Source organism: Nicotiana tomentosiformis, chromosome 9 (genome assembly GCF_000390325.3).
Source record: "Nicotiana tomentosiformis chromosome 9, ASM39032v3, whole genome shotgun sequence".
NCBI classification, from domain to species: Eukaryota; Viridiplantae; Streptophyta; class Magnoliopsida; order Solanales; family Solanaceae; genus Nicotiana; species Nicotiana tomentosiformis.
Window position 1 is genome coordinate 10723416 of NC_090820.1, and position 12112 is coordinate 10735527.

The 12112-nt window shown below is 35.4% G+C and overlaps 2 protein-coding genes across 4 annotated transcripts; both read right to left on the reverse strand.

The window, feature by feature from the left end:
- Positions 1-103: 103 nt before the first annotated feature.
- LOC104097013 (protein disulfide isomerase pTAC5, chloroplastic) lies at positions 104-5648 on the reverse strand. 3 transcript variants are annotated; one of them, XM_018771110.3, is made up of 7 exons: positions 5197-5648; positions 4138-4374; positions 2719-2814; positions 2488-2610; positions 1139-1382; positions 444-481; positions 104-347 (listed from the first exon to the last, which is right to left on the reverse strand). In XM_018771110.3, the coding sequence occupies exons 1-7, from the start codon at positions 5581-5583 to the stop codon at positions 243-245; spliced, it is 1230 nt and encodes a 409-aa protein (XP_018626626.1). In that variant the 5' UTR covers positions 5584-5648; the 3' UTR covers positions 104-242. The 3 variants fall into 3 exon arrangements, with proteins under 3 accessions (XP_018626626.1, XP_009601807.1, XP_009601808.1); XM_009603512.4 differs by having other exon boundaries at positions 104-344; positions 5197-5646; XM_009603513.4 differs by lacking the exons at positions 104-347; positions 444-481 and adding an exon at positions 556-602 and having other exon boundaries at positions 5197-5647.
- A 727-nt stretch (positions 5649-6375) lies between these two features.
- Positions 6376-11616, reverse strand: LOC104097012 (uncharacterized). The gene is made up of 11 exons (XM_009603509.4): positions 11438-11616; positions 11269-11355; positions 9797-9892; positions 9640-9715; positions 9376-9441; positions 9177-9256; positions 8998-9084; positions 8757-8894; positions 8003-8105; positions 7507-7715; positions 6376-6839 (listed from the first exon to the last, which is right to left on the reverse strand). The coding sequence occupies exons 1-11, from the start codon at positions 11504-11506 to the stop codon at positions 6771-6773; spliced, it is 1080 nt and encodes a 359-aa protein (XP_009601804.1). The 5' UTR covers positions 11507-11616; the 3' UTR covers positions 6376-6770.
- Between the last annotated feature and the right edge of the window lie 496 nt (positions 11617-12112).

Below are 12112 nucleotides of genomic sequence, written 5' to 3' on the forward strand. Positions count from 1 at the left end.
ATATATATATATATATATATATATATATATCCTCTATAACAACACTTCACTATAGCAATAAAAAAATATCGAAACAAATGAGGTGGTTATAGAGAGATTTGACTTGTGGTGATGTTTTCTTTCTAGCCCCTCTTAAATATCCACGTATACAATTTATCTCTGGTCTATCTACCATCAAAGGTGAAGAATCAAAAGTAGAAAACTGAAATTGAGATGAATATACAACTGCACATATATATCCACTAAACTTGCATTATCTTTTTGCCTTCACAAACATCGCAAGTTACGAATCCATGACCTTCACAATAGGGACACTTCATTCCTTCATCTATCCATTCCATAAACTGCTAAAAAATTTCAAGATAAGTTTCTCAAGCAATATTGATAGAATTAAAAATAGCCATATAAACTACAGTTATGGAAAGGTTTCAGAGTCCTCTAACCTGTTCCTCAATATTTGGTTCACCGGTCCCATCACATTCTGCACAAAAATAGAAGTTAACAGAAGATGGCTTTAAAAGACGCGATTTTGCGCAAGGCGACCTCAAAGTTAGCCACGGGAACAGATGATCACAGACAATGACTAGCATTCCGATGTACCTCTGGTGAAAATTTAACAAGTTACAAATGTTCCTTGATTTGATCTTTCAACCGCTATAATTCTCATGGGGAAAACTTACATTAGTTTGCTATCACAAGAACAATACAATGTATTCTGTATTGTGAGGATTCATCTACACTTGACTTGTTTTATGCTGGCTGTCCTACCTACTGGAAGATTTCCTCCTTTATCCAAGATTGATTGGCAATGTGAGCACTCACGTAGGCGGAGTTGCTACCACAATAATCAAGAAATTCCTTTTTTCATAAGTAGATCATTCTCACAGTGACTGTATTCACGTGTTTGCCATTGTTAACTACAATTTGGATTACTAATTATGAGAAACTCAGGCTTCGAAAAAGGATAATAATAACAATGATCTTTCTTTTACCCAAACAACGTGCATAGTAAGATAGGGCGGCATCATCAGAAGGTTTGACAATAATCCTCCCATTATTCCATTTTGAATAAAAAATTTCATGTTCTTCAAAAATTAGTACTAAAAAGTGCAAAGACGAGAAGGGACAGAGTATATACCCATGCATAACAGGCGACCTTCTCCGCGACAAGTAAGACACTTCGTGGTGGTACTGCCACCAGTAGTCTCCGCCGGTTTCCTACTTGTAGTAAGTCTGGAAGGTTCTTCCCATCGGTTCTCTCCAAGGAGAAAGACTCGATGATGTGACACCTCGGTTTCAGACACACTGTCTTCTTTCACAATTGTCTGCTGAACTTCCTCTATTTCCATGATAGATGCAACTGGGGCACCATTTGCACTAGTCTGAGGAGGAAAGGACAACATTGGATTATAAACCTTATTAGTCTGAGATTGCTTATGATTTTACAGGATGAATCTGAATTAAAACATTGGCAACTCACTATGATGATGTAGTTTCAGTAGAACTCAATCCATACGGGCAAAGAATGATAAACAAGAAAGAGCTGTCATGTTTATCATTGTGATCATGTGTATCCAAGTCTCGAATATGGTCACCTTATTTATGCTAATTACTCAATGACACTGTTTACCCTCAGTTCACATAGCCGTTCACAACCATTTACTGAATAGGTTTCCCATTCACCACCACCCTTCCCCTCCCCCCCACACATAATGTATGCCGAATAAATAACAAAAAGTAAGTGGCTAGTATCTAAAAATTGCATTGAATGCATTCTCTGTTTTTTTTCAAATTCGCGTCATATGTTGATCAGAGAAAGAGGTTGCTAGACTGAAAAAAGAAGAAGAGAAAGTAAGCGGTGGAACTTAGAAAGAACAATTCTTCGCATGCAAGTTTATCAATGCCTCAGCTATTTCTAAAGTTCAAGAGCGCCAAATGTCCTTGAATTTAGCAACCTATTTGTTGGCAGGAGAGATTCGCTATCAAGTAATGCATACATCCATAATCATCTTTTGGTATTGACAATGTCAACCGCATTAGAATTAACTACAGTGGCAAAAAACTAGGTGCAACCAGTCCCTAATAATGATTAATTCGCCAAGCAGTTGTCATTTGTCAAAGGCAACAAATGGGTCAATTTCCTACCGTTTTAGAAAAATGCATAATTTTAGTCACAATGACTCGAATAATATGGATGCAACTACTGAATTTCATAGCTACATTTCTTTAGGATTTCCTGTGAATGACACATCAAGAAATAATCATGGAACAGTCTCATGGAAGAATGCTCATTCAAGACCAGACAGGGCCACGGCTTATACTCTACGATGATGTCAGATAAACCTCTTCACTTAGCCAAATTACAAAAAGAAAAGAAAAAGATAAACCAAATATCTGGGATTAAAAGAGGCTTCGACTTCAAAATTTGTAGGGAGCCAAAGATATCAGTATAGACCTCTGTTATGTTAGTTAGAAGGGATAACACACCTTTGCTTCAGTTCCATCTGGTTGTTTGGGATTTTCCCTCACTCCGTCAATATTTTGCACCATATATAATGTTTCAAGAAGTTCTGAAGTCATAATCCCATCTTCTGGGACACCAGATGAAGCCTGCCCAGGGGGATAGGAGAGAACATATGAATCATATGTATATTACACACAGCTAAGCCAAATATAATTTGAGACTTTCCTGAAAATAAGATGGAGCTTAGAACATACCTGCCAAGTTTTCACAGCACTCTCAGTCCCACTAGTGAAGCTGGAGAATTCCATATCTTCCTCACCGCAATAAAAACCCAATTTTAACAATTGTTCCTAAAAAGGAGAAGATGATTAGGTGACACACTAAATTAGAAGGATATAGAACCCACAAAGGAGAGAGATGGTTAAGTAAATAAAGCAAATCAAGAACTAATCCATGAAAATAAGCCATAACATATGTGTTTATGTGATCCAATGCCATCCAAGTTTCAGGAGTCCACAACACACAGAAAAACTAATATGAAGTTGACCACAGGGAATAAGAAAGTCGAATGTATGAAATTTTCTGTAATTGTCAATCCATTCACTTAAAAAAATAAACTCAAGTATAAATAGTGACTCCAGAACACAAGCAGTAATATTTCTCTCTACTGATCAAAATAAAAGGACAAGAGGCTATCCTCTGTGTCACATCCATGATACCTCAGTAAAATTAGCTTGATTAATCATAACACTGAAGAAGAGAGTCATAAAAATGCCAAAAGAAGGAAGTGACCATATGAAAATATTATGCTTTTGGTGTTGATGTATATCTGAGACAATAACACTTTTGGTTTTAGTTTCCTAATAATTAAGTTCATCTGGTCCTTATAATATCCTAGATATCAAAGGCCACCATTGAGGTATATATCTTGGACTACTTGGTGACACCGGTACAAGGACTACTACATGTTGATGAAGATCACATGACAGATAAGTGCTGCTGAAGGAAGAAAGAAAACCCAAGTATTGGGCAAATGAACAATTGGGCAGCAATGAAATGATGGAGCTTCTGTTATTGGAGGTATTTTAATGCAATGTTGAGATTGCCAAACAATTAAGCCAAGAAACAAAAATTAGTATGTTTAATAGTTTCGCAATTGTATTTTTGTCTCAAAGACTCCTACAACTGCTGAAAATCCATTATGAAGACACAGATTTATGGGTCAACCTGTAAATTTCAGGTGCCTGTATTGTGTTTCAGATATAATTTTCGCCAGTCCATCTATTCACTAGACTCTGCTGTGTAGCATGACATGAAACCAAAAACACCTTCCCACCCAACTCACCCTCCAGAAAAAATCGTTGCTAAATCTCCTTTTAAATTAATTACTCTATTTACACGTAGTTCTCATTACCTACAGGTTGCAAGTGACAGCTTCTTTAAGACTACAATCTATTTTGGCACTTGTTCTTTAAACGGATCCACGGTGTGGGATAATACTGGGTATGTTGTTGTTGTTGTTCTTTAAACGGATCGACTGCATTAACGTAAGCCATACATCTACTATATGTCAAAATACAAAATAGAGCAAAGAATCAATCAAACAAGCAAGAGCAATGAATTCACTACTTTAATGTGATAAAAAAAAAAATGGTAACTCTAAGTTAACAGACCTGCAGCAGTCGAACTTCATCTCCTTCAGATCCCTTTCTCAATGGCCGCCTCTTCTTGGCTTCTTTACCCTCTCTTTCTGATTCTTTAGGAACTTCCCTAATCACCTTCTCCTGCTCTATTGCTTCCTTAACTATAACCTCATTTTCTTTTGCTGCTTCTAAAATTAATGGCACAGATATCGACCCGCTTTCTGTAATCACATTAACGTTCTTTCCCAGCTCCCCCTCCTTTAGCAGCTAGAAAACCAAAGAGAAACACACAGGAAAAAAAGATTTCATGTATGCACTAACAGTAAAACTGTTCAAAAACATAAAAACATCAAGTTAAAAGAAAAAATATGCTCTCCAATGACTAGAAAATCTTTCATTTTGTTTTTATTTGTGTTTGTTTTCCTTAAATTCTCAAAGCAACGGTAACACATTTACCAAGATCCAAGCATCACTTGAAACCAAACAAGCAAATCATGAATAATTTACCAATAGATTGCCATTTTACTAATCTCAGAAATTCGTGAAATTGTAGAACTTTAGTTTAAAGAAGGTGAAATTTTTCCAAGTTGAATTTCTAAAAAAAGAAAACGAGAAAAAAAATTTAAAGCCTCAAATGCATAAAATTTGATACTAATAAAGTTTAATAGACATGATCACACTCTAAAGAGTATACTGCTGTTTATTTTTTTGGATCATGAAAATGATACCACTATACTAATTATCTAAAAAGAAGTTAATAGAGGCCTTTATTATTAGAGTTTAAGTTCTATATACTAACGGTAAATAATCAATTAGTCTCTTCATAATCATTAAATGGCAACTTGGTAAACATAGTAATTAACCTGCTATCACGTGTTAAAATTCACTGAGGTAAATAGTCAATTCTTTCAATGAAAAGATAACTAAGTCTAAATAATCAATTCTAATGAAGCAATAATCATGGTGTAAATCCAGAATTATGATCGAAAGAGCTTTTAGTAAAATATTAAGTAAATCAGTTTTAATAATCCAACTGGCCCTAAATTGGATGGTGTGGATTAGTCAAATAGATCCAGATGTACCACACACCTGCAATAATTTAGCAATATTAGCAACAGTCTCAGTTACAGAAGTTTCTGGAAGAGAATTCATCCTATTCTCAACCTCCTTTAAACGGAGCTGTAAACTCTGAATTTGGAGCAACAAAGCTTCTCGTTCTGCTTCCCACCGTTTCTCTTCCCTTAACCACCGCGCCTCCTCCCTCAACCACCGCTGCTCCTCCCTTAACCACCGCGATTCCTCCCGTTCCGGCAAACTACTATAGCAAATGTGAGATACTGAGAGCGAAGTTGTTGAGGAGTACTGTGGGGAGAGAAATGAAGTTGAAGTGTGCGTTTGGTGTGAAAGTGAGAGGGATTTTGGTGTGTTGTTGTTCTGTGGGATAATGTGGAAACTCAGTGGTAGTGAAGATGCCATTGATGTACTGTTAGAGAACTTGAGATTTTTGTTCAGTTATTTTGTTAACGGTTTTTATAAGATAATGGGAAATTGTGCTATCATGCGCAGATCTAATCTTTTTCATTTTTTTCATTTTTTAAAATTCTTTATCATATACACACATTTTTGTAAAGTTATTTATATGTAATTTTTATAATCTAACTCAAACGAAGTGAAGCCATTAGCTATTGGGAAATGTATATTTTTAGCCACTTTCAAAAATAATAGCCGATAAAATATTATTTTAATTATATAATATATATATTTTATATACTTTTTGGCTAGCAAATACAATTAGTTTTGGCCGACTGATCAATTTTCTATTTTGCCCATTAGCTAATTTAAAATGAGTTTGGTCATAATCTTTTTTTTTTTTTGTATCAAGATAGATGGGTGAATCAGTTTAGACGAAATATAGATTATAACTCAACCTACCCAACTTAAGATTATATCAAACAAACCACACCAAAAAACTTTTATTTCATTTTTTCAAAGATTTACTAATTCATAAGTGTTGGCTGTTGGGTTAACTTGATTATTCACACTGCTTCTGGAGGTAGGAAAGAGAGAAAAAAGGGAAATAATTCATTTCCAGCTTCCTTTTTTTCATTTAATAAACTGAACAAGAAACCTCAATACACATTGGTTTCAATTCACTTCCTTTTGGTATCTTCCAGAGAGATAGAATGTCAACTATTGCTCGAGATTGAGCTTAAAAAACTTGTAAGTTCCATAGCTAATATACATGATTTCTGGAAAGAGACCGAGGGATGGTCAAAATTTAAAATCTTATTCATCAACAAAAATATTGAATCAGCCACTAGTTTCCATTATTTTGGTTTTGGTGTACAACAACTTAAAACTTCATACCAAAATCTGAATGAATACACAATAGCAAAGACATAATAATCAGTTCCAAACCCCTTTTCACTACAACAGCCCACTACTCATTTGATTCCATGAAGAAGTCTCCATATATAAAGCTACAAACATCTAGTGTCGTGAAAACCCGGTAGGAAAAACCAGCTTTATTACAGCTATAAGGTGATCTTTGGCACTGGCAAAATAATTTAAATCACAGGAAATGAGAGAATCACAATTGTACAATATCATGGGCAGATTGCACCATTGACGTCCCGACGATTTAATGCAGCAGCTGTAAAATTCTAGTCGAGCTTTACGTTAGAATAGAGAAGGGTGTCCCTTGTGAGTGGCATGTTGAGGAGGAAGTAAATCTGCATTCAGTTAAAGATGCCATGAGATTGCAGAAAAATAAATGCATGGGGCAAATCAGAAAAGTACATGATAAGATGTTATGGAAGAAAGCTAAAATCCAACAACATCATCATCACGGTCTAATTTCTAGGGGAGATCTTATACTACAACAACTATGCCTCAGTCCCAAATAAATTGTGGTCGGCGATATGAATCCTCGTTTCTTTCTTTAAGTTCAACTCATATCATCATCATTACCAAAATAAAATATAAGTGAAACTAAAAAAACAAGTATATATATAGATAATAGTATTACTACTAATAATATTAGAAGTTCTCTACCAAGTCTAGAACCTATTCCATACTAGTAGGTATCACCTATCATGGATCTTTCTCTTCCACTGCGCCCTATCTTTAGCTAGTGGTGAACTTATGCAAAGAAATAAAGGGGAAAGACCAAAAAACAGCTACTAAATTATCCCAGTCTAATACACCCATCCACAAAACATGTCTGAGTTCGAAGATTATCTCAGACAAAGGAAACTCAATATGCTTTCTAAGAAAAAGGAAATTGTTAATGCAATTGTTCAACAACTACGGGACTTGGAAGCTCATTGTGCAATAGCTCTTTCAATTGTGAAAATTGAAGCATTGAAATGCATTAGCGTTTGGTTAGTAAAAACTTACTCCCAATAGAGTGGCAATAATAAGCAAGATCCCTGTAATCCATGCAACAGTTCGTCTAACCAATATAATTTCTTCAATAGCTGTTGTATTTGGTAAAGTTTTTGTTTCCTCCAGCCAGCGGGCAGTTGGCGGAGAAGTGAAAATGACATTGAATAATGGCTCTGCTACTGATGGTGCACCATTACAGACAATGACTCCAACAATTTGACCTGCACGCATAATACAGAGTTGCCTTCAAAACAGAACTCAATGTTATCTAATAACAAAAATCAGAAAGGAAGAACTAAAGGAAAACATTCTTCTCCTAATTACTGCATATGTTTTTTCCATAAAAGAAGGGCAAGTTTTTCCCTTGAAAAGTAGCTTCCGGTGTTAAGAGTATCTTTTGCCAATGGTTAAAGTCAACTCTTGTAATCATAAATCAAATACGGAGATCAGAGATCAGTGAAGCCGCTAAAAACAATTAAATTTGTTAAAACCAGAGAATAAAGCCAACCTTTGTAGGCTTCAGTTAACGAATCAAACATCTTCGACATTACAATACTAAACAATTTGGTTCCTTTTGCAACACCTTCTGCTCCATAATGCTCTTTAAGAGCCTGTAAAAAAGCAAAAAGATCAATTGAGCTGGTATGACCAGTATAACAGGTTTCATGTTTGTCTCTTATGTATTTAAAACTGAGATCAAACAGCTCAGAGTACAACCAGTATGGAAATTAGAAGAAAAATAACTTCTTTTTTCCAGACAAATGACAGATAATAAAAGACATTATGATCATCTGCAGTTGGTGTCATCTTTCCTTTTGGAGGATAGGCTCATCTGCCACTAGTAGTGTGTAAATACTGATGGTTTCTCTGAATCAAAACAGAAGTACTTAACTTTTGAGAGACATTGGCCAAAACATCCAGTGATGCAGGTAATTGGAACTGAAGGTTATCATCAATAGTTAAGGAACAATCAGTACGTCAGACACTTTGTTAATATGATGTCCAGAACAGTGAGAGATCCAGAAATGAAGGAATAATAAGAGACAAAAGGGATGAAACTATACTAGGATGGTACCTCCCAAAAATGGAAAAGGAAAAGGATCAGATTAAAAGAGATGATTTCTTTTGAGCGGTCAGATTAAAAAACATGATCTTAAATCCAATGTTTAAGATAAAAGAGATGTATCATGTACTTGTGCTAAAGCTGAATTTGGAAAGGAAAAAAGAAAGAAAACGAGACTAGGTCTCGAAGAATTTGTAACCTTAAGTCCATCAAATTTTCCAGAAATTAGCTCAGAAGGACGGCGCACAGCTCCTGACAAATCTTGGTGCATCTCGATTGCTCTTTGAATCTTACGGGTGAGTGAAACAAGACTTGTTACAAGCTCCCGATCTGCTTCCTGTGCGACAAATGAAATGGACCATCACTAAATTTAGGCTGAACATGAAAGAAGACCAGAAAAGAAAAAATTCACGATACAGGCTGTTAAAACTCGAAAATACCTTTGACAATTGAAATTTCAAATTTGCATCATCCTCCAAGGGGATTGTCAGCTCTCCACTCACATATGAACCACTCAACCATGACGCCTACATACAGAAATCAAACTTCTCGTAAGTATAATGACCTTGAAGTTATTCAATGTTAGAAGATAATCGTGCAAGTGCTAACAAACACTAACAAAGTCACTTAGTTCTTTGTCTGAATATTCAGCATCTGCTTTTGGTTCATCCAATGAAAAAAGAGATACTTCATCTGCATCTGCAAAAATGTAATATTAAATTTTAAATAGACCAGTCTAATTCTCTTTTTACAAGTAATTAACATATCAATCTAATTAAACATAGTCATAAACTTATAACATGTATAAAGACAACTACCTGGAAGTTGAATATCAGCTTTATTTTCGTTTACAACATTGCTTCTTAAGGCATCAATAGAAACACCTATTACAAGACAGGACATAAATAAGCACAAATTAATATAATCACTAGATCAGAAGCAAAAAATCCAAGTAAGCATAGTAGAATATTCCACAAGTATGTTCTTTAGCTTAAAGATAGAGAGGTAGAGAGAGACAGAGAGAAGGGAACTCAGTAAGAATGTTAATCTACTATGAAATATAGTCATCCCAGCTTGCCTACCTTCAGCTCCTGTAACTTCTAGGATGAGGACATAACGTGGCCTATCAAATGGATTTGGTACGAGTACTTCATTCAACTGCGACCAATATGAATATCGATGATGTACAATTTGATTAATATTCAAAAGATTTGCTACTATAAGATTCAGCTTTCCTACCTTCAATGAACTAGAAGCTGAGAGAGCAACAGGAGGTGCAAAACCAAGCAAGACTGATATAGCAGCACCAACTTCGGAAAGAGCCATGGAACCAACCTGTGCCCGAAAGATAATCACACGGTTAGTCAATAAAAAAGGATCAAACTATGGAGTTATGAAAAAAGATGGAAGAGTAAATTTGCACAAAATATCTAGAGGAACTTGTGATTTCATATTTTCAAGCTATGTTGCTACGACTATCCGAAAATGTTGCCGGGTACGTCTCAGATCCTCCAAAAGTAGTGCATTTTTGGAGGTTCCGACATGGGTGCAGTAGCATTTTGGAAAGTCCGCGCAACATAGCTTTCAAGTTGCTTGGCGAAACAGAAAATGAGAACCCAATAATGCACTGCCTTAATGTTGTAAATAAATCCCTATTACCAGACCTGGAGTCTGAACATAATAATTGCAATAGAATACTAAAATATTAGTTGGAGAGGCTTCAGAATTTTTTTTCGGTTTGTATTTGATGTTTGTTTGTGGAAGAGGGGCCTTGGAGCAACGAGAAGTGCTCTGCGTTTCACCGAGTGAAAAGCATATGAATCTTGGGGCCAGTTTCTCCGACGAGGAGCTATCTACTTCGTCTTTCACCAAGCCCGCCTAGGCAGGAGCTTTCTGCCTCTGGGCTCCGCCTATTCTTTTTATTTTTTGTTGAGAAAGAAAACAGATTTTATAAGAACCACTCTGGGCTCCGCCCATTTGATGTTTATTTGTCTATGGATACATCACTATTCAATGCTCTCATGCCACATATATCAAGCATTAGGCTGCATTTGAAAGTAATTAAGCTATGAGCTATCTTAATAGTCAAGTCATTGACTTTAGTAGATTAATAACTGAAAGCTCCTATAGTTATGCTCTCAAGCCAACTTGTGTAACATTTTCTCCAACGAACATGATCCACAACATATTTCACGTTCGATTACTTGCAAAACTCTTTGCTGAATCTGAGAGAGATCACTAAACAGATAAATGAATCACCAATACATTATTTTTGTGTAAGTTGACTTGCAAATTCCAAGCGATCAATCAACCAATCAACTACACCACCTCAATTCCATAATACTTGGAGTCAACTATATGAATCATCTAAATCCGTCCTTCTCTATTCGGGCTAACACTGAATAATTTGTCTTAAAATTATCAAACCAACAAAGGTACAAACACTTTTTTACTCAATCTCAAGCTAGTTGACTTGCAATATTTTTAAACATTTAGCTCCAAAGCAGTAATTGCAAGTTGCTAAGCTTTCTATCCCTATACTTGCTATCAATTTCACTTCTTTAATTCTAATTACACCAACGGCCAACCCCACGTGCCCAAAAATGTGCACAACAATATTTTTCCTAAGTTTCCCCAATCTCAACATCTAAATACTACAAATTACTACCGTAACCAATCACTATAGAACAAAAAAGTACACAACTGAATACCTTAGAAGAAGCATCGGAGGAAGGAGAACGGAAGTAACGGTGAGACGGATTGTCGAGGAAAAACACCGAGGAGGATTCATCAGCAACCTGAGATCAAAAGTTTCAAACATTAAATTCAGAAATTTTACAATTTAATCGATCCAAATACAAAACGAAGAAAAACACTTACAGTAGAATGAAGGAAGAGAGAGAGAAGTATTAGAAAGGTGAATGTGCGTGAAGATTTTTTTGGATCCATTGCTTAGAGAGAGAAAGAGAAGAGAGAGAGAGATGGGGGGTTTGAATCTGATGAATCTGATCTATGTGGTTTTGGGAGGAAGAAGAAATTGAGATTGAAGGACATTTAGAATCACAATACGACGACGTACTAAAGTTGTAGCCAGGGTCCTTACAAATGACAACAGGTAGCCACTTTTAAGCATGCCTTTTAAAACATATCCATGGTTTAAAATTAATTTAAAGATTAGCCAATTCGTTCAACTTCAAGATTTTAAATTAGCAGCTCAAACATTTAGGATACTAAGGACTTTTTTGGTACGAGGGATAAAGGATAATTAATTTCGAAATTAAATATGAGATAAATTTATTCCATATTTGGTTGGGATAAAATCACCGTATAACTAATTCCAGGATTAGGTATTCCTAGATTGTAGTATTATTTTTATTCTTACGGGAGAATAGGATAATAATTCCGGAATAATTAATCTTGGGATAGCTTGTTTTCCAACAAACGACCCGTAAATCTTAAAGAAAAATTCAAAATACTTAGTCTTGAAGTTTAAGAGAAGTGATAAATTATGGATATATTTTAAATAGCAGACTTAAAAGAGTCTACTAGTGCACT

Bases quoted from the DNA above. Each gene is read 5' to 3' on its own strand.
- LOC104097013 (XM_018771110.3), bottom strand. From the start codon at position 5,583: ATGGCATCTTCACTACCACTGAGTTTCCACATTATCCCACAGAACAAC. The intron at 4,375-5,196 runs GTGTGTGGTACA...TTGGTTTTCTAG, and splicing joins ATATTGCTAAATTATTGCAG to CTGCTAAAGGAGGGGGAGCT. The intron at 2,611-2,718 runs GTATGTTCTAAG...CCCCCTGGGCAG, and splicing joins GTGCTGTGAAAACTTGGCAG to GCTTCATCTGGTGTCCCAGA.
- LOC104097012 (XM_009603509.4), bottom strand. From the start codon at position 11,506: ATGGATCCAAAAAAATCTTCACGCACATTCACCTTTCTAATACTTCTC. The intron at 9,085-9,176 runs GTTAGTGTTTGT...TTCTGTATGTAG, and splicing joins ACAAAGAACTAAGTGACTTT to GCGTCATGGTTGAGTGGTTC. The intron at 8,106-8,756 runs GTTACAAATTCT...GCTTTTTTACAG, and splicing joins GAAAATTTGATGGACTTAAG to GCTCTTAAAGAGCATTATGG.